This window comes from Piliocolobus tephrosceles, chromosome 20 (assembly GCF_002776525.5).
Source record: "Piliocolobus tephrosceles isolate RC106 chromosome 20, ASM277652v3, whole genome shotgun sequence".
NCBI classification, from domain to species: Eukaryota; Metazoa; Chordata; class Mammalia; order Primates; family Cercopithecidae; genus Piliocolobus; species Piliocolobus tephrosceles.
The window spans coordinates 11,355,162-11,376,912 of NC_045453.1; the positions used below are offsets into that span (position 1 = coordinate 11,355,162).

A 21,751-nucleotide genomic window follows, 5' to 3' on the forward strand; every position below is an offset into this window, starting at 1 on the left:
ATCACCTGAGGTCAGGAGTTCGAGACCAGCCTGACCAACATAGAGAAACCCCGCCTCTCCTAAAAATACAAAATTAGCCGGGTGTGGTGGTGCATGCCTGTAATCCCAGCTACTCAGGATGCTGAGGCAGGAGAATCGCTTGAACCCGGGAGGCAGAGGTTGCGGTGAGCCAAGATCACACCGTTGTACTCCAGCCTGGGCAAAAAGAGCGAAACTTCGTCTCAAAAAAACAAAAAGAAAAAAAGAACAAAAAATGTTTTTTCCATTGTGATCCAGAACATATGCATATATTACAAAGGAATCAAGTTTCACAGAAACATTGCTTACCTTTATTCTGTGTGATGCCTTTATCATACATCCTATACCACCTAATTAAAATAAATGTTATCCATAACATTTATTTCATGACTCACATTTATTTCATGTTTGAAAAACATTTATTTATTATCAAACATTTATTTCATGTTTGAAAAAAATTGATAGTTTCGTGACCCACAGTTTGAAAAACACTGATAGAGGGGATGGGAGGGTAAAACCTTCTAAGCCAGACTCAAGACCGGAAGCTGTAAAATAAAAGTAAATCTTTGGCTAGAACAATGAAATTTTATTTTATACCTATCAAGTTGGCAAATAAATAAATAATGCTGATTTCTAGCAGGGAGAGGGGTGAAATGAGAGAATGGCTCTTATCTGTTCCTAATGTAAATGGGAATTGTTACAGGTTTTTTTGGGAAGCAATCTGGTAAGACCTAATAACATTAAAAATACATGTACCCTTTTATCTAGCAGTTTAACTCGAGAACTTATTCCGCTGAAGTAAAAAGGCTGCTGCTTCTTAAGGGTATGTTAACAAGTATGTTTATTGCATCATTATTTCCTGGTGACAAAAAAATGGGGAATGAAGTGAATGCATATCATTAGGAGACTGGTTGAGTAAATTAGGCCACACAAATGCGATGGAATATTATCCAGCCATTAAAACGAATCTGTTATTAGTTGGAAGGATATTCGTGAGGTACCTGTACAATCTCTAGCTATGCATGTATGTAAGTTATTTTAATATGATTGAGGCTGGGTGCAGTGGCCCACGCCTGAAATCCCAGCACTTTGGGAGGCTAAGCTTGGTGGATCACTTGAGGTCAGGAGCCTGAAACTAGCTTGGCCAACATGACGAAACCCCATCTCTCCTAAAATACAAAAATTGGCTGGGCGTGGTGACATGCTCCTGTAATCTCAGCTACTTGGAAGGCAGAGGCAGGAGAATCCCTTGCACCTGGGAGGCGGAGGTTGCGGTAAGCCAGGATCGTGCCACTGCACTCTAGCCTGGGTGACAGCGAGACTCTGTCTCAAAAAAAAAAAAAAAAAAAAAAAAATTAAAGTTTTGAGTGGCACAAAATACAGGAGGGAATGTTAAAATGTTAACAGGATTGTCTGTTCATGAAGTAAATTATTTGGACAGGGAATGACACCTAACAAAAAATGAAAAGGGTGCAAAACCACACTAAAACCAAAACCCCTGTAGTATAATATTCTTTTTATTTGTGTAAGAGACTATACAGTGTGTATATATTTATACTATATGTATATATATGTAGTATACATATAAGTATTTATGTGTATATATGTTAATTTTAAAAAGCAAGGAAAAAATGTGTGGGAATCAGTTGTCTTTTGATGGTGATGGCTCTCTATCAGAACTTTCCCTTTCCCACCTTATATTGTTGAGAGTGCTTATTTCAGGGGGACACCAGGATATCCTTGGGGGAATTCCTTATACATCATGAGGCAACTGAGGCAATTTTAGTAGTCAGATGCATCTGTTCTTCCTTTGAATTGTGGGTGCCTTATTAGATGATGGCCCATTCCTCCTGCCTTCCCATTTTCAGAGAAAGATCCAGAGGAGGAGGGAGGAGATTACAAGATCCTTATAGGGTCACTGAAGGGTACCCGGGCCCAGAGTCCCTCAGGCTCCAGCGGAAGCTGAGTAGATTGAATTGGATGAGAGGGCAAGTGTATGGATTCCTGTGTATGGAAAGGAGAAAGAAAGGTAGTTTGGGACCACAGTGTGAATGACTTTGACTCTCATACTAAAGAGTTTGATTTTCATTCTGTAGCTCTGTGATTCTCAAATGTCATATGCTTTTTTTTTTTCGTTGTTTGTTTGAGACAGAGTCTTGCTCCGTCACCCAGGCTGGAGAGCAGTGGCGCAATCTTGGCTCAGTGCAACCTCCGCCTCCCAGGTTCACGCCATCCTCCTACCTCAGACTCCCGAGTAGCTGGGACTACAGGTGCCCGCCACCACACCTAGCTAATTTTTGTATTTTTGATAGAGACAGGGTCTCACCATTTTGGTCAGGCTGGTCTCAAACTCCTGACCTTGTGATCTGCCTGCCTTGGCCTCCCAAAGTGCTTGGATTACGGGCATGAGCCAACGTGCCCTGCCGTATGCTCTTCTTTTTTAAAAAATTCTTTAAAAATTTTTCTTTATACTTTAATAGAGTTAGTCTTAGAACGACGTCATAAACTCTTGATGTTTGGTGAGCTGGGGTAAGGTTTCTCAGGATAAAATTAAACAAGGCTAATCTCTTCCCAATTTGAGGAAAAGATAACTTTTAGGGATAGAAATTTTTAAAGATTAATTATAACCTTGAGTTTGCTTAAACTGCTTGCTGGGCAGATTTCAGAACAAATCTGAAGTAGAAAGTGGAAGTTAACAGAAATGAATTGGAGAGGGCTAACCTCATTTATCCTCTTTATGAGTATGGGATTTATGGTTGTAATATTTACATTGCATTCATACAGATATGTTTTCTGCAGCTGATGTCCCTCCTATGTGCAGTAGACTTAGATATCATTTTATGGAGCATGTACAGAATAGGCAGAAGTACCTGCATTGGAGAGTGTTTAGAATAGGGAAAGACAGCACATATCATGGCTAAGAGCATATGCCCTGGAGCCCAACAGATGTGGGTTCAAAACCTAGCTCTGGCTGGGTGCGGTGGCCCACGCCTGTATTCCCAGCACTTTGGGAGGCCAAGGCCAGTGGATCACCTTAGGCCAGGAGTTCGAGACCAGCCTGGCCAACATGGTGAAACCCCTTCTCTACTAAAAATACAAAAATTAGCCGGGTGTGGTGTTGTGCACCTGTAATCCCAGCTACTTGGGAGGCTGAGGCAGGGGGATTGCTTGAACCTGGAAGGCGGAGGTTGCAATGAGCCGAGATGGCTGCCACTGCATTCCAGTGTGCCTAGGCAGCAGAACAAGACTCCGTCTCAAAAAAACAAAAAAACCCAGCTCTACCATGTTATAACTTTAAAGCTTCAGGTAAGAAGCAAACCTCTCTATGCTCCAGTTTTTCATCTCTGAAATAGGGATAGTGTTACTGAATATTCATAGGGTTGTTTTAGTGATTATATGAGTAGTATGTATTAAATGCTTAGTAAGTGGCAGCTCTTAATATGTTTCCTAAAGAACACTGTGACTTCCCAGTGTTCCAGTACTGGTAGTTTCAGCACCACTGTTTCAGAGAATGAAACAGTCTCAAAGAATTTTTAAGTGTAATTTGAGGACAGTGCTGAGAAATTACAGGGATATGTATTCAGCAGATAGTAGGTACTCTGAAACTGTTGACTGAAAACCTGGTTCCTAGTAAATTCTCCGTTGTCTCCCCTTCCTACTTAGGACATTCCATTCTCCCATGTTTTTCTATCCTGGAACCATGTGGAGGGTTCCCTCATGCTGTGAATGTCCCATATCTGATCATGTTATTCCCCTGCCCAATGGCCATCTTCTCCAGCTCTGCCCCAGGGCTTCCAAGGGCTCTTTTGGGGAGGTGCTCAGAGAGCTGCAGGTTCTGCCTTCCTACCTAATCTTACCCTGAGGTTCTGGGATATTCTTAAAACATTTAGATATATTTTTTCTGTCTTCAGAGGCAGGATGTTTGCAGCATTCTTTATCATGCCGAAAGTCTATACATCTGTTTTATTTATTTCTGTTAATTTCCAGTAGTATAATTTGACATGCATTTCTGTTTTGTCTTTTCAGGTGCCATTTGGATTGTACTTTAGTGGCACGATGTACTCTGAGTGGAGGTCACTGCATTTGGTGATTCAGAATGATCAAGGCCATACCAGTGTGCTGCACAGCTATCCAGAGAGTGTTGGACGAGAGGTGGCAAATGCTGTAGTCCGTCCTCTTGGGCAGGTGTTAGGTACCCCTTCAGTGGCTGGTAGTGAGAGTTTGTTAAAAACTGACAAAGAAGTAAGTGTTTCTAAATTTCATTCTCTTATATGAAAATGTACATTTGTTCTTGAAGAATTTGTTTAATGTTCACTTTTTTGTTCTTTTTTCTTTGAAAAGAGCTGTAGTAGAATAACGTCAGCTTTTTAATGGATTTCTGCCCAACATAGTATGACTTCTCAATTTTGATCTTGTTTGGGTTGAGGACTGGGACTCGGAGTTTATGGAGGTTGTAAGGAATGAGTTGTACTGTTTTGCCGTTGGGACTTTTTACTAGTTATGGTGAATTCTCCACTTGAGCTAAAAGCCAAGACAGGGACTTGAATGTCAAACCCTTTCCCCCAAAGCTCTAGGCTTAGTCTTCTGATTTCCATTTAGAGTGTGGTTGGAAGACCTCATCCCTACCTCTAGATGGCCCCTGACTGAAGACTCATGTCGAGTTTTCAGGCTGTGCGTATGCTGTGCTTTAAGCTCTCCCTTGTCCCCATACCTACTTACCCCTTTCTCTCTTCCAGGTTTAAGAGTGCTGCAGAGAAGCCAAGCACTTCTGGCCTAAGCCTAGGTGATTGGATTGGGGTTGTGTTTGCTGTTTTTGTTTTTTTTTTTTTGACAGAGTCTTGCTTTGTTACTCAGGCTGGTGTGCAGTGGCATGACCACAGCTCGCTGCAGCCTCAGTCTCTCTGGGCCCAAATGATTTTTCCATCCCAGTGAGTCCCAAGTAGCTGGAATTACAGACACTTGCCACCACGCCAGGCTTTTTTTATAGAGATGTTCTTACTATGTTGCCCAGGCTGGGTGTTTACTGTTTCTAAAGATAGGGGCTCTTGATATGGCTTGCCCTGAAGCTGGCCCTTTGTTCTTGGGTTCAGCGGCCTAGGCTGAAGTTAAAAAGTTGCTATTGGGAAGTCGTGAAGGGGCCCTGAGAATGGAGTGGTAGAGGAGCTTGCTAGTATAAATTCTGGCTAAGACGCAGGATTAAAACTTTGTCCCTTGTCTTGAAGAAGCTCATGTAACCTTCAGACTTCACGTTTAGCAAAACCTGTACCCTATGTCTCAGACCCTTTTTTTCTGTTTGGTTTTTGGTTTCCTGTAAAGGAGAGATTAGACTTAGATATAAGACTAAAACTTGTAGCTCTAGGGGCAGTTATCCTCCCTCAGCCATGGGTCTCTGAAGAGTAAAGGTCTTCAGTCTGAGGAACATTTTTCTCTCTTCAGAGGACCCTAGATTTATCCCTGAGGACTAGCACAGACCCTAGTGCTCTCCTCCTGGTGCGTTTGTGATCCCTTGTTGCCTTCTCCTGGGATGAGATGGTACATGAGTAGGTGGAGGTGCTCTGGTGTAGCCCTTGTTTTTCTCCTTTCTCACCCTTGAAAAGAGATGAGAATTCCTGTGTTCTCTAGAATTATACCTTTTTTTGTTTTGGTTTTTTGAGATGGAGTCTTGCTCTGTCACCCAGGCGGTAGTGCAGTGGCATGACCTCGCTTCACTGCAAGCTCCGCCTCCCGGGTTCACGCCATTCTCCTGCCTCAGTCTCCCAAGTAGCTGGGACTACAGGCGCCCTGCTACCATGCCTGGCAATTTTTTGTATTTTTAGTAGAGACAGGGTTTCACCGTGTTAGCCAGGATGGTCTTTATCTCCTGACCTTGTTATCTGCCCACCTCAGCCTCCCAAAGTGCTGGGATTACAGGCGTGAGCCACCGAGCCCAGCCTATTTATTTATTTTTTGAGACAGAGTCTTGCTCTTGTTGCCCAGGCTGGAGTGCAAAGGCGTGATCTTGGCTTACCGCAACCCCTGCCTCCCAGGTTCAAGCAGTTCTCCTGCCTCAGCCACCCGAGTAGTTGGGATTGCAGGCATGCGCCACCATGCCTGGCTAATTTTGTATTTTTTTTTTAGTAGAGACGGGGTTTTCTCTGTGTTGACCAGACTGGTCTTGAACTCCCGACCTCAGGTGATCCGCCCACCTTGGCCTCCCAAAGTGCTGAGATTACAGGTGTGAGCCACTGTACCTGGCCAATTTTTGTATTTTTGGTAGAGACGGGGTTTTGACATGTTGACCAGGCTGGTGTCGAACTCCTGACTGAGGTGATCCACCTGCCTCGGCCTCCCAAAGTGCTGGGATTACAGGTGTGAGCCACTACGCCCGGCCTAGAATTATAAAATTAAACGATTGTGTGAAGATGCCACCAAAGATATCTTCTTGGTTTTTCGTCTGATAATTAGGGACCTGCAATGTCTTTTAGAATCTCTTCTATTATGTGGCTAAATCTTGCTACACCCTGCTCCAAATTTGTCACAGCTTCACTGTGCTGTTATAGGCTTCTTTAACACTTATTGCAGTTAAACCATATATTTCTTACCCTTAACCTTTGTAGTTACTTTTGAGCTTAAAAAATGTAATATATATATTTATCTTGTTAGATTTAACTTTGGTTTTAAGCCGTTGAAGTCTTTTTGAATCCTGAATTTCTGTCCCGCAAGTTGGCCATCCTTTTTAGCTTTGTGATATCTACAGATGATCAGCATACATTGTTTTTCGTTTTTTTCCCCCTAAGTTAAAATCTTGGCAGAGCCTTTGGCATGCCACTGAGCACCTTTTTCCAAAATGATCTTGGCACATTAATCTGTTGTTACTCTGTAATGTGGTATCTTGACCAATTGTAAATCTAGCCATTCTACCATCCTCTGGACCATATGTCTCCATCTTGTCCACAAGGAGATCCTGGGTCTGCCCAGATTTCTTGCTAACACCCAGATACCCATTTGCTGGAGAACTCTGTTAATGGCATGGTGAGAATAGCTTCAAATTTCTAGTTGGAAGACCAGGGTTCAAGTTTTCAGCTCTACCTTTTATAAACCAGTGACTTGGGCCAGATTATTTAATCTCTACAATTACGACTGCAGGCAGCCTAGTGGTTCAGTAGTCTCTTAGGCAAGCTCTCTCAGTCCTTAGGATGTGATTCAGCTAGGTCAGGAGACAGGGACTCATTCAGTGCGGCTAAATGCCTTGTTAAGATCTTACCCAGCTTCAGTCCTTTCTCAGCTGTGTTTGTTCTTCATTTTAAGTATTTTTTTTTTTTTTTTGGCAGAGGAAACAGTTGTAAAATGAGAGTCAAACAGTTCATCTTTCTTGTTTGTTCATTTGCATAATCTGGAGATGGAATGTGACTGACTTTATATGATTTTCTAAATGCTACACATAAACAAATTAAGTGGAGAAAAAACTCTAAAATGTTCAATTTTTACATCTCTAATCTCTATGGAAAATTGAAGTGACCTGTATTTACTTTTTAATTTACAGAGCAAATAATAATAATATCTAAAGGACAAAAACCAGCATAGGCTTGATAGTCAAAAATAAGTAATTTATTTTCTTCTTAAATCTTTTGCTTGGGAAATTGTATGTTTGATATGTGAAAAATGCATTATCTAAAATAAATCTGATACTTACATTGAGATGAATATCAATTTAGAGGCTTTTGGCAATAAAAGAGATTGACATTTTAAATCAGTCTACTGAGATAGGCATGTATAATAATTCTGTATGGATATTTTCTTTTGTCTAGGTAAAATGGACCATGGAAGTAATTTGCTATGGACTGACCCTTCCATTGGATGGAGAGACTGTAAAATATTGCGTTGATGTATATACAGACTGGATTATGGCTTTAGTGTTGCCGAAAGATTCTATTCCATTGCCAGTTATTAAAGAGCCTAATCAGTATGTTCAAAGTATACTAAAACACCTACAAAATCTTTTTGTACCAAGGTAAGCTATACCTGTCTATCTGGCCCATTATCAGGGGCATAGTAAAATATTCATAAATGTTACTGTAGTATAGGAGCTGATTTCATTGTTAGTCCTCTGAACAGTGACTTCGTGTGTTCAATTAAAGATTGTATTAATGTGAATGTTAGGAAAGATGGGCTTATGTAATGTTTACTAGGAGTTTTTAACAGGTATGTGTTCTTTACAAGTTTTTGGCATTGCTTCTAAAAATATCATACGTCTTAGATATTAAAATACTGTAACATCTTTCCCTTCTACTCAAAAAAATATATACTTTTATCTATCACAATTCTTGTCTCCATTTAGGCTAAACACAACTAAGGGAGATGTGTCTACCTTAAGAGGCATCTTTCCTATGAGAGAATGAAGACACTTGAAACAATTATGGGCAACTTTGTAGTAAGCCAAAAGATTACTCTTGATAGTTTGTTTCTAACTTTTTTTTCCATCTTCTTAGGCAAGGGCCTTAAATGTCATAATGTAGGATACCTTCAAGGAGCAGTAGGGCAATCTCCCTTTGGTAAAGTTCTGGTTAGAGCTTTTGCTCTGTCATACAGTGAGGGACTTTGAAAACCAGCTCTGTAAGTTTTGAACTTTCTAAATATAGAAGGAAGATTACTTTGGAAAATCTGAATTAAAAAAGAGAACTCTCCGGAACTCTGGTCTGTTGGCTCAGGTGTAAACAGCATACCATACATGAAATGCCTGGTGTAGTCTGGCCCCTAATCAAACTAGCTGTTCTTAATTCTGCATGAATGCTGCTCTTTAGTCAGACTCATAAGTCAGACATTCCTCTGAGACCTCTTAAAGATCTTTCCCATCATGATGTCTTTTTGTCTTCTTCCTCCTCCTTCTCTCCATCACCACATCTCATTCTTGTTGGTTCTTTAGTTCCGCCTTGTGAGGAGAAGTCCTACCTAACCACTCAGGCCCACAGCGCTCACACCTTCTCTGAACCTATGTGATACTTTCTGTATCACTCTTGTATCTCTTGCTGTTTTGTTGCTTATCTTTTAAAATGTGTGTCTCCTTTCCCCATCTAACCAGCTTGAAGGCAGGAACTGTGTTGTCTCTATTTTAGGCTTCCACAGTATCTGGTGCAGTACTGGTATTTTAGTACTTAATACTTACCTTAGGTGTGAATTAAATGCGTGTTGCTTGTATTTATTGATTTCAAATGGAATTAAAAACAGGAAATAGGCTGGGCACAGTGGCTCATGCCTGTAATCCCAGCACGTTTGGAGGCTGAAGCAGGTGGATCACCTGAGGTCAGGAGTTTGAGACCAGCCTGGCCAACATGGCAAAACCCTGTCTGTACTAAAAATACAAAACTTAGCCGGGCGTGGTGGCATGTGCCTATAATCCCAGCTACATAGGAGGCTGAGGCAGGAGAAGCGCTTGAATCTGGGAGGCGGAGGTTGCAGTGAGCCTGGGCAACAGAGCGAGACTCTGTCTCAAACAAAACCAACAAACAACAACAACAACAAAAAACAGGAAACAGTTGGGACTACTTAGAATATTGTTTATAAGCAGGTTCTTCTAAAATGATATAATAGTTTTAATACTTTCTTGTTAACTTTTTAGGAGACTACTAGGCTTTTTCTTCATGCCTGGGATAGTCTCATGAGTAGTATTGTCACTGTGTCTCTTTCCTCTTTATAAGCCTACTACCTCTCAGTGTTCAGCTAATTTGTATTGATGAAAAAAATTAATGGCATTTGAGTTAATTAGGCTTGTGCCTTTGCTTTTCTCTTTTGAGATACATGACTACCTTATAAATGGTTTTGCTATTTGGTAATTACCTTGTTTTCTCAAAAGTGTGCATGCATAAGTGTTAGTAAATTCTGAGAGGCTACTCAACTGAGAATTAGAGTTCTCTTCCTGGCTAATGTTTTAGGAAACTTAGCTGAATATTTTCAGTGCGAAGTATTGGTGTTATGATCTCATCTCCCATTATTTGAAGTTTTAGTTGTTTATTTGATTCTGATAGTTCACAAAACTGTCATCTAAGTTTACTTAATTAGTTGTTTTTATGAAAACTGACACTCAAAATAGAGGGAACTGCCTTTACCATTTTTCTAGAGATTATGTCAGAATGAATGTAACCTTTCTCTTTTGCCCATCAGTTTGATTTTTTTTTTATGATTGAGCGAAGAGTAAATCACCTTCTAAAGGTGATTAAGATTTTATTTGCTCACATATACTATACTGTACTTTAAAAAACCATATTATTGTTCTGAAGCAGGGTTAACAAAGAGCCAGATAGCATTTTAGATTTTGTGGGTCATATAGTGTTGTAATTACTCAGTTCTGCTGGTATGGCATGAAAGCAGCCATAGGCAGTATGTGAATGAATGATCATTACTGTGTTCCAATACAGCTTCACTTATAATATAGATAGTAGGCCAGATTTGTAAACTCTATTTACAATAAAAGATAGCAGGCTAGATTTGACCCATTGGCCATCATTCACCACCACTGTTCTAAAGCAGTTTTTCTGAAGATCACAAGTTACTTTTTAAAAAGTAACTTGATATTTTTGAAAAGGAGATCTCTGGTGTTTAGCTCTTCTGTTTGTTTTTATGTAAAGGGTTACCTTGTTAGCTTTAGAACTTTGGACCCTGCATCTGAATTTAGGCCTTCTGAGTGAGGAGGAGCCTCAGTACCTGAGGAACAGGTATTTCCTTTCCTGTCATTGGACAAATACCTGCAAATGGTAGGTAGGCCTAAATTACCATGTAGGAGGCATGCACTCTTGGAAGAGTGTCAGTTCCAGGGCCATTAGTGGTATTTTTATTTCTTATTCTGGACTTCCTCTTATATTACTTCATTAGGTTTGGGGCTATGATAAAGTTTTTTTTTTTTTTTGTGATGGAGTCTCACTCTGTCGCCCAGGCTGGAGTACAGTGGCCGGATCTCGGCTCACCGCAAGCTCCGCCTCCTGGGTTTACACCATTCTCCTGCCTTAGCCTCCCGAGTAGCTGGGACTACAGGCGCCCGCCACCTCGCCCAGCTAGTTTTTTGTATTTTTTAGTAGAGATGGGGTTTCACTGTTAGCCAGGATGGTCTCGATCTCCTGACCTCGTGATCCGCCCGTCTTGGCCTCCCAAAGTGCTGGGATTACAGGCTTGAGCCACCACGCCCTGCCCTAGTTTTTTATTCTTCTTCAAGTAAGCCAGAGCAGTAGACACAAGCTTGAGCCTTAGGGCTTTGCCTGGACTAGATCCACCTTTAGGTGAATGTGGAACATCTCCCCACTCCTGAGGGTGCTTGACTCTTCCTAGGCAATTTTCTCATCATTTTGCTTTAGGTCTGACTTCTTTAGGGAAAACTTAGTGGTGTCATTTGCTTTCAACTCTAAGGTAAGTGACCGGTTTTCTGCATCATAGCCCAGAATCTGAGAAACTCTATTCTAAGGTTGGGTTGACAGTTCTAAGGGAACTCACTTCATTTTCTGGAATTTCTTGAGGAAACTCCCCAGTCTGATTCAGATATGTTTCTATCAGTTCTTTGTGACAAATGACAATATGTAGAAACTTCGCCTCAAGACTTATTTCAGTAATACTAGATACTTTTTTTGGGTTTCCCATAAGAGATCTGGAGGCCAGCTTACCACATGCTAATACAGTGGATTTCCTGCTATTCTCAAAATTCTCACTGTTCTACTTTGGAAAGTGAGGGTAAGGGTTCGGGCCTGGACCTCTATCTTCATCCTCAATCCTAGCCAAAATACTTTGATCTGTTACATAGATAATTCTTCTTTATGAGATTTCCCTTGGAAAAAACAGTCCTGCAGTTAGTTTTAAAACTGTTGTTCCAGGGTATCCTGGGAACCTTGGAGCCTCCATCTTTGGCTACGTGTCTTTTTCTAAAATTAGAGCAGTAGTAGCAGGTATTTATTTCTGAAGCAATGCCTACATACCTCATCAATTTTGGGGACCTATTAAGCTATTCCTTCTGGCCCTTAGGCCCTTCTCTAATAGACCTTAGCTTCAGGGGGACTATGAGCACTGTAAAATCACATGTAGAATTCTTGCAAATATGTGTTTAAAAAAATTAAACAAGAATACCAAGGTCGTTCTGCTTAAATGTAAGCAGCAAGGGTGTCTGTGGGTATTTACTTGTTAATTCAACAAAAACCTATTGAGTGCCTGCTATTATGTGTTAGGCACGTGTTAGACATAGAAGATCCAGAAGTGAAGTTTATGTTCTAGTATTCCCGCCTTCCTCCCAGAAGCTTTCCAGTTCTCATAAGAATGGTAGGTTTAGAACCCAGAGTGCTGAACTTTACGATGAGTAAGAAGTAGCTTTAAACTGAAGATGGTATGCCTAGCCCTCTCTGCTGATAATATTAGGGAGCTTCATTGGACCACTGCTTGCCACATCTGTAAGTCACCTGTCCTGAAGCTGTTGCTGTCTCTTCTCCAGGCTTGTCAGTGATATCTGTCTGTCTTCTTCAGACAGGAACAGGGTTCCAGTCAGATTCGACTATGCTTACAGGTCCTGAGAGCCATTCAGAAACTGGCCCGTGAGTCATCTCTCATGGCCCGAGAAACCTGGGAAGTCTTACTGTTGTTTCTTCTGCAGATTAATGACATACTTCTGGCCCCACCAACTGTTCAAGGTTTGTTTATTTATTTATTTATTTATTTTTCTGATTCATTTCTGAGCTCCAAATACAGTTCATCTTTAAACTCAGTGAGTGGTAGACGCATTGGGGATTTAAATTTTGGCATAACGGTTTACAAATGAAGATTAATAGTTCTTAGAATGGAAGCCCTAAGGCACAATATAACTTTAGCACTAATGAAGTTATTTTACCTTCAGTAATGATTTTGCTAATATAGGAAGGGACTCAGTGAATTTTGCATGTTTGATAATGATGGGAACAGTAGCTTGTTTAATAGGATAGGCCGGTCGCAGTGGCTCACCCCTATAATTCCAGCACTTTGGGAGGCCAAGGTGGGTGGATCACCTGAGGTCAGGAGTTTAAGACCAGCCTGGCCAACATAGTGAAACCTCACCTCTACTAAAAATACCAAAAGTAGCCGGGCATGGTGGTGGACGCCTGTAATCCCAGCTACTTAGGAGGCTGAGACAGGAGAATCACTTGAACCCAGGAGGCAGAGGTTGCAGTGAGCCAAGATCATGCTGTTGTACTCCAGCCTGGGCAACCAGAGCAAAACTCTGTCTCAAAAAAAAAAAAAAAAAAGTTAGGATAGAGCCTATGTAAGAAACAACTGGCCGGGCTTGGTGACTCACACCTGTAATCCCAGCACTTTGAGAGGCCGAGGCAGGCGGATCACCTGAGGTCATGAGTTCGAGACCAGCCTGGCCAACATGGTGAAACCCCATCTCTTCTGAAAGTACAAAAATTAGCCAGGTGTGGTGGTGGGCGCCTGTAATCCCAGCTACTCAGGAGGCGGAGGCAGGAGAATTGCTTGAACCTGGGAAGCGGAGGTTGTAGTGAGCCAAGATCATGTCACTGCACTCCAGCCTGGGCGACGAGCAAGACACCGTCTCAAAAAAAAAAAAAAAAGAAAAAGAAAAAATAACTAACCAATTAAATTAGAGCCTATAGATAATATATTACAAAGTAGTTATCAGAGTAGAGTCTGAAAACTTGATAGTGACAGAAGATATTTTACTCAGCAAATGAAACTTCCAAAGTCTTCTAACTGTTCTATTTGGAAGTGTGCCAGTTTGCCATTCATTAGCTAGCCATTAAAATGCCTCTAGTTTTATAAGACTTTACAGTGTATTTCAGAATCCCTGCTTTGTGTATAGCACAATGTATATAAACTATAAGTTGATCATCTAGTTCCAAGTTCTCTTGTTGCTTATTCATCGGTGTACTCTGTTTACTAACACACGTGACTGTGCTTGTGTTCTCACACAGATGCAGTGTTCAGGGAAATATCTAAAAGGAAGCATGGAATTTCAGTGTGGGAAGGGATGCAATGATAGGAATACTCTGTCTGGTATTGACGATAGCTGGCCAGTCATTGATTCATCACCTCTCTACTACTTACTCCCCATGCCAAGGATCTCAACAGCATGAGGCAGACAATTCATCCCCTTCTTCGGCTCTTTGTTGTTGAAACTTTGGTTTTGCTCATTTGAAACACACATTCTTATAACTTTTCCTGTGAGTCCCAACTTTGCCTTCTGGAGCTGTGCAGTGTAAAGACCACTGCTGTTTTTCCACCTGGTTCCAGGACTTAGAACAGAGGAACAGCCCCATTTTCATGGTTAAGGCTCTGTCCTTCCCAACACCAGTCCTTTTGCTCCATTATTTGTTTCTCTCTCTGTGTCTTCTCTCTCCCCCACTTGAAGGGTGGCTTTCAAATACTTGGAGCATTGTATGGCAAAGTTTGGAGGTAAAAAGACACGGGTGTTTGTTGTGATTCCTTCACTTACTGGCTGCATGAAGTTGAAGAAGTTGCTTAAACTCTCTGAATCTAAGTTTTCTCATCTTCAAAATGGGTATAATTAGTAGTTGGTATTAGGTATTACAGATACCTATCCTGCAGAATTAATGTGAGGATTATATGAGGTCATTTGTATGAACTATTTGGCATAGAAACTGACTCATAGTAGTCAGTCATCATAGTCAGTCATCCTTTACCTTCTCCCCTGTGTCCCCCTGTCCCCCTTGCTGGAGGATTAAGGCCTTCAATAAGAATTGAACAGGACAACTTGAAATCTTTCAAAGTAGAAATTTTTTGATGTATCTATGATTTTGGGCACAGGAACTCCTAAGCATTACTTCTCATTTTTACTATTAAATGATTATTTGAAAGTCAAAACTTAACATTGCACTTATTTTAATTTTTTGACCAGTTCTCCCACATCAGTGACTTAAAGATTCTACTTTAAAAATAAGTTTGCCAAAGATGTGTTTTCTTTTCGTTGGTAAGGTGGCATTGCTGAGAATCTAGCAGAGAAGTTGATTGGTGTTCTCTTTGAGGTGTGGTTACTAGCTTGTACTCGGTGCTTCCCAACACCTCCTTATTGGAAAACAGCCAAGGAGATGGTGGCTAACTGGAGGCATCACCCAGCAGTGGTGGAGCAGTGGAGCAAGGTCATTTGTGCGCTCACTTCCAGGTAGGTTATTGTCACTGCCCTGCCTTCCTTCAACCCCTGTCTGACCTTAGGCAGCTTTCTGGCATTCATGGAATACATTGTAACAAAGGCTGAGTCTGTTATTACTGTACTTTAGATACAGAATTGAGCCACTTTTTAAACATAGATATAACAGTTTGGGTAGTGCCTGTTTAAAACCTTTCAGAATAATCAAGTATTCTTGAGAAACAGATAAATGTTATACGCTACTTCCCCCACACAAAAAAAATTCCACTCTTATTTTGATTACTAAAATATGCATAATCATTATTTTAAAGAAACAAACCATAGAAAGGTATAATAGAAAAGTTCTCCTGAAATCCTACCATGTATATTTATATAAAATTTTACAGAAATGGGACCATAGTATAAATGCTACTTTGTAACCAAAGTAGGCAGTTTTTTTATAATAATAATTTTACCTTTTTGCCATTTATATATAATACCATCACTGTTTTGTAAGTACACTCTTAGGTTCATTTTTTTCACACTTATTTTTTCATTTCAATCCTGATTTTAATATGCAGGCATACCTTGTTTTATTGTAGTTCACTGTATTGAGCTTCACAGATACCATGCTTTTTTTTTTTTTTTTTTTTCAAATTGAAGGGTTGTGGCAACCCAGCATCAAGCAAGTCTTTTGGTGCCATTTTTCCAACAGCATGTGCTCACTTTGTGCCTCTGTCATATGTTGGTAATTCTTGCGTATTTCAGACTTTTAAATTACAATTATCTGTTATGGTGACCCGTGATCAGTGATCTTTGATATTACCATTGTTGTTGTTTTAGAGTGCCACATACTACACCTATATAAAATGGTGAACTTTATCGATCAATGTTGTTTGTGTTCTGACAGCTCCACTGACCAGTTGTTTCCCGTCTCTTTCCCATTCTTGAGACACAATAATACTGAAATTAGGCCAATTAGTAACTATAATGGCCTCAAAGTGTTCGAGTGAAAGGAATAGTTGCATGTCTCTCACTTTAAATCAAAAGCTAGAAATGATTAAGTTTAGTTAGGAAGGTGTGTTGAAAGCCGAAATAGGCTGAAAGCTAGGACTCTTGCACCAAATGGTTAGCCAAGTTGTGAATGCAAAGGAAAAGTTCTTGAAGAAAATTTAAAATGCTATACCACTGAACACAGGAATGATAAGAAAGCAAAACAGGCTTATTTATGATACGGAGAAAGTTTGAGTGGTCTAGATGGGAGATCAAACCAGTCACAACATTTTTTTAAGCCAAAGCCTAATTCAGAGCAAGGCCTAACTGTCTTCAGTTCTGTGAAGGCTGTGAGAGGTGAGGAAGCTGCAGAAGAAAGCTTAGGAACAGGCTGAGGTTGGTTCATGAGGTTTAAGGAAAGAAATCATGTCTATAACGTGAAAGTGCAAGCTGAAGCAGCGAGTGTGATGGAGAAGCTGCAGCAAGTGATCCTGATGATCTAGCTAAGATCATTGATGAAGGTGGCATCACCAAACAACAGATTTTCAGTGTGCATTAAACAGTCTTGTATTGGAAGAAGACACCATCTAGGACTTCTATAGCTAGAGAGGAAAAGTCAGTGCCTGGCAAGCTGAAGCCAGTGCTCATTCACTATTTGGAAAATCCTAGGGCCCTTAAGAATGATGTTAAATTTGTGCTCGCCTTGGCAGCCCATATACTGAGAATGATGTTACATTTATTCTGGCTGTGTGCAATGGCTCATGCCTGTAATCCCAGCACTTTGGGAGTAAGAGATGGGCAGATTACTTGAGCTCAGGAGTTTGAGACCACCCTGGGCAACTTGGCAAAACCCCATCTCTACAAAAAATAAAAAAAATAGCCAGGTATGGTGGCTTGTGCCTGTAGAACTCGCCTCCAAAGTTCAAGTGATTCTTGTGCCTTAGCCTCCCAAGTAGCTGGGATTACAGAGGTGTGCCACCACACCCTGCTAGTTTTTGTGTTTTTAGTAGAGATGGGGTTTCACCATGTTGGTCTCAAATTCCTGGCCTCAAAACAGTCCACCCATCTCAGCCTCCCAAAGTGCTTGGATTACAGGCATGATCCGCTGCGCCCAACCTGACTTTCAAATCTTGTTTAAGAAATAGAGTTGACCCTTGAACAACATATATTTGAACTGTGTGGGTCCACTTGTATGTAGTGGAAACTTTTTTTTTTGAGATTTGAGACAATTTGAAAAAATGTGCACCATGTAGCCTAGATATATTGAAAAAAGTATGTCATGTGCATAAAATATATGTACATGCTAGTCTTATATTGTTTACTACCATAAAATACACATAAATGTGTTATACTAAATTAAAATTTATTAAAACTTCTGCATACAAATGCTTATAGACTATACATGATACCATTTGCAGTAATGTAAACAACAGGTAAAGAAGTGTAAACATAAAAGCTACAGTATAAATCATAATTGCATAAAATTAACTGTGGTACATACTATACTACTGTAATAATTTTGTAGCCACTTCCTGTTGCTATTGCAATGAGCTCAAGTGTGGATATTCACCTAAAACCCCATGTGACACTAATCATCTCTGCTTGAGCAGTTAATCTCTCCAGTAAATAGTGTATCTCAGTAAAAAGTGATGTCTCAGTTTTCATTTATTTTTCATCATATTTAATACAATACTGTAAACCTGGAATAAATAATACCATGGGACCCATGCGAAGTGCCATTGGTGGTGCTGGGAGTGCTCCCAAGAAGCAGAGAAAACTCATAACATTACAAGAAAAAGTTGAATTGCTTGATATGTTCTGTTGTTTGAGGTCTGCAGCTGTGGTCACCTGCCATTTCAGGCAGACAATTGATTTTGTGAAAAGATGACGTAAACTTAATGGTGTCAGTAAACACAGTACAGTGTTGTAAATGTGTTTTCTCTTTTATATGACTTTTTTTTTTTGAGACAGAGTCTCACTTTGTCACCTAGTCTGCAGTGCAGTGGTACGATCTCAGCTCACTGCAACCTCCGCCTCACTGCAGCCTCTGCCTCCCAGGCTCAAGTGATTCTCGTGCCTCAGCCTCCTGAGTAGCTGGGATTACAGGCGTGAGCCACCATGCCCAGCTAATTTTTTAGTATTTTTAGTTGAGTCAGGATTTCTCCATGTTGGCCAGGCTGGTCTCTTAACTCCAGGCCTCATGTGAGCCTCCCTGCCTCTGCCTTCGAAAGTGCTGGGATTACTTTCAAAGGCATGAGCCACTGTATGTACATGGACCTTTTTAATAATTTTTTAAAGACCAGGTCTTGCTGGGTTGCCCAGGCTAGAGTGTAATGGCTGTTCATAGGTGTGATCATAGTGCACTACACTCTTAAGCTCCTGGGCTCAAGCTATTTAGGTTGGTGCAAAAGTAATTGCAGCTTTTGCCATATTTTAATTACTTTTGTACCGACACAGTATCTTCTGCCTCAAGCCTTCCAAGTAGCTGGGACTATGAGTGTGCCACTGCATCTGATTTTCCGTATGATTTTCTTCGTAACATTTTATTTAGCTTTCTTTATTGTAAGAATACCATATATAATACACATACAAAATATGTGTTAATTGTTTGTTATTGGTAAGGCTTCTGATTAGATTAGTAGTTAAGTTTTTGGGGAGTCAAACATTATACATAGAGTTTTCAACTGTATGAGGGGTCAGCACCTCTAGTTCCTATGTTGTTCAAGGGTCAACTGTACGTTTTGTAAGGCTATAGCTGCCATATCAGCATTAACAGGACTTTGGAAGAAGTTGATTCCAACCCTAATGAATGATTATGAGGGGTTCAAAGCTTCAGTGGAAGAAGTCACTGCAGATGAGGTGGAGAAGTAGCAAGAGAACTACAATTAGAAGTATAGCCCAAAGAGATGACTAATTGCTGCAATGTCATGATAAAACTAATGATGAGAAGTCTTACGGATGAGCAAAGAAAGTAGTTTCCTGAGGTGGAATCTACTCCTGGTGTAGATGCCATGAACATTGTTGAAATGACAGCAAAGTATGTAGAATATTACATAAGCTTAATTGGTAAAGTAATGGCAGAGTTTGAGAGGATTCACTCCAATTTTGAAATAAGTTCTACTGTGGGTAAAATGCTATGAAATGTCATTGCATGCCACAGATAAATTTTTTTGTGAAAATAAGAGTCAGTCCATGTGGCACACTTCATTGTTTTAGTTTTTAAAACTGCCACAGCCACCCCAGCCGTCAACAATCACCACCCTGATCAGTCTGCAGCCATCAATGAGGCAATACCCTCTACCAGTGAAAAGATGACTCTAGATGACACAAACAAATGGAAAAACATTCCATGTTCATGGTTTAGAAGAATCAATGTCATTAAAATGACCATACTGCCCATAGCAATCTACAGATTCAACACTGTTCCTATCAAACTACCAGTGCCATTTTTTCACATAACTAGGAAAAAACCTATTCTAAAATTCATATTGGAACCAAAAAAGAGCTCTAATAGCCAAAGCAATCCTAAAGCAAAAAGGACAAAGCTGGAGGCATCACATTACCCAACTTCAAACTATACTACAGGGCTACAATCCCCAAAACAGCATGGTACTAGTACAAAAACAGATACATAAACTAATGGAACAGAATAGAGAACCCAGAAGTAAAGCTTCATAACTACAGCCATCTGATCTTTGACAGAGTCAGTAAAAACAAGCAATGGGGAAAGGACTCTCTGTTCAATAAATAGTGCAGGGTTAGCTGGCTAACCATATGCAGAAGAATGAAACTGGACTCCTACCTTTCACCATATACAAAAATTAACTCAAGATGGATTAAAGATTTAACTGTAATGCCTCAAACTATAAGAATACTAGAAGAAAACCTAGGAAACACTATTCTGGACATTTGCCTTGGGAAGGAATTTATGACTCAGTCCTCAAAAGTAATTGCAACAAAAACAGTTGACAAGTGGTACCTAATTAAACAAAAGAGTTTCTGCACATAAAAGAAACTATCAGCAGAGTAAACGGAAAACCTACAGAATAGGAGAAAATATTCACAAATTATACATCTAACAGAGATCCGATATCCAGAATCTATAAGGAACTTAAAACAATTGAACAAGCAAAAAACAACCCCATTAAAAAACAGGCAGCAGACATGAACAGACAGTTATCAAAAGAAGACATACAAGTGGCCAACAAACATGAAAAAATGCTCCATATTACTAATCATTAAACAAATGCAAATCAAAATCACAGTGAGATACTATCTCACACTAGGCAGAATGGGTATTACTAAAATGTCAAAAACATAGTAGATGCTGGCAAGACTGCAGAGAAAAGGGAATGCTTATAAACTCTGCTGGTGGGAATGTAAATTAGTTCCAGCTACTGTGGAAAGCAATTGGGAGATTTCTCAAAGAACTTAAAATACAACTACCACTCAGCCCAGCCATCCCGTTGCTGGGTATATATCCAAAAGAAAACAAATGATGCTACCAAAAAGACACATGCACTCTTATGTATTGCAGCACGATTCACAATAGCAAGGACATGGAATCAACGTAGATGCCCGTCAGTGGTAGACTGGGTAAAGAAAATGTGGCACATATGCACCGTGGCATACTATGCAGCCATGAAAAAGAATTAATTATGTCCTTTGCAGCAACATGGATGCAGCTTGAAGCCATTATCCTAAGTGAATTAACACAGGAACAGAAAACCAAGTATCACATGTTCTCACTTATAAGTGAGAGCTAAACATTGGACGTAAAACTCATAGACATAAAGATGACAACATTAGAAACTGAGGACTACTGGTGGGGGAAGAGGAGCAGTGTTGAAAAGCCCAGATGATGGGATTATTTGTACCCCAAACCTCAGCGGCATGCAGTATACCCAGATAGTCTGCACATGTACCTCCTGAATCTAAAATAAAAGTTGGAAAGTTTTAAAAAGGGAAAAGATTATGACTTGCTGAAAGCACAGATGATTATTAGCATCTGTCAGCAGTAAAATATTAATATTTTTAAATTAAGGATATACATTGATTTTTAAAGATATAATCCTATCGCATACTTAATCGACTATAGTATAGTCCAAACATAGCTTTTATATGCATTGAGAAACCAAGAAAACGTGCATGACTTGCTTTTTGCAATATTTGTTTTATTAGGGTAGTGTGAAACAACCTGCAAGATCTCCAAGGTATACCTGTGTAACTCTAGATATAGATAAGGGTTCTTTAAAAAATATAATACCCTTATCACACCTAAAAATTTGACAGTTCTTTAATATCAGTTAGCCAATCGGTGTTCAAATTTTCAGGTACAGTTGGTCCTCTGTGGGTTCTGTATCCATGGACACAGCCAATCAGAAATCAAAAATATTTGGCAAAAAATTTCACAAAATTCCAAAGAGTAAAAATTGAATTTGCCTTCTACTGAGTACTGCATTGAATCTGTGCAAATGAAGGGATGTGTATGCATTGTATTAGGTATTATAAGTAATCTTGAGATGATTTAAAGTATATCGGAAGATGTGTGTAGGTTATATGCAAATACTAAATTATTTTATGTAAGGGGACTTGAGCATCCATGGATTTTGGCATCTGAGGGGTGTCCTGCATCAATCCCCCATAATACTGAAGGAC

The 21,751-nt window shown here is 40.0% G+C and overlaps 1 protein-coding gene across 5 annotated transcripts in view; it reads left to right on the forward strand.

Moving 5' to 3' along the window:
- Positions 1–21,751, forward strand: part of RALGAPB (Ral GTPase activating protein non-catalytic subunit beta) — a 110,134-nt gene that overhangs the window by 16,987 nt on the left and 71,396 nt on the right. For 4 of the 5 annotated variants that reach the window (XR_002734850.2, XM_023227838.2, XM_023227841.2 and 1 more), the window contains exons 2-5: positions 4,045–4,260; positions 7,806–8,008; positions 12,490–12,653; positions 14,950–15,136. Coding sequence is in view for 4 of the 5 variants with exons in the window: in XM_023227838.2 (XP_023083606.1) it covers positions 4,075–4,260; positions 7,806–8,008; positions 12,490–12,653; positions 14,950–15,136 (740 nt within the window). In the remaining variant the exon portion in view is untranslated. Of the gene's footprint in view, positions 1–786; positions 842–4,044; positions 4,261–7,805; positions 8,009–12,489; positions 12,654–14,949; positions 15,137–21,751 lie in introns of all 5 variants that reach the window. The other variant, XM_023227839.2, reaches the window with a different exon arrangement.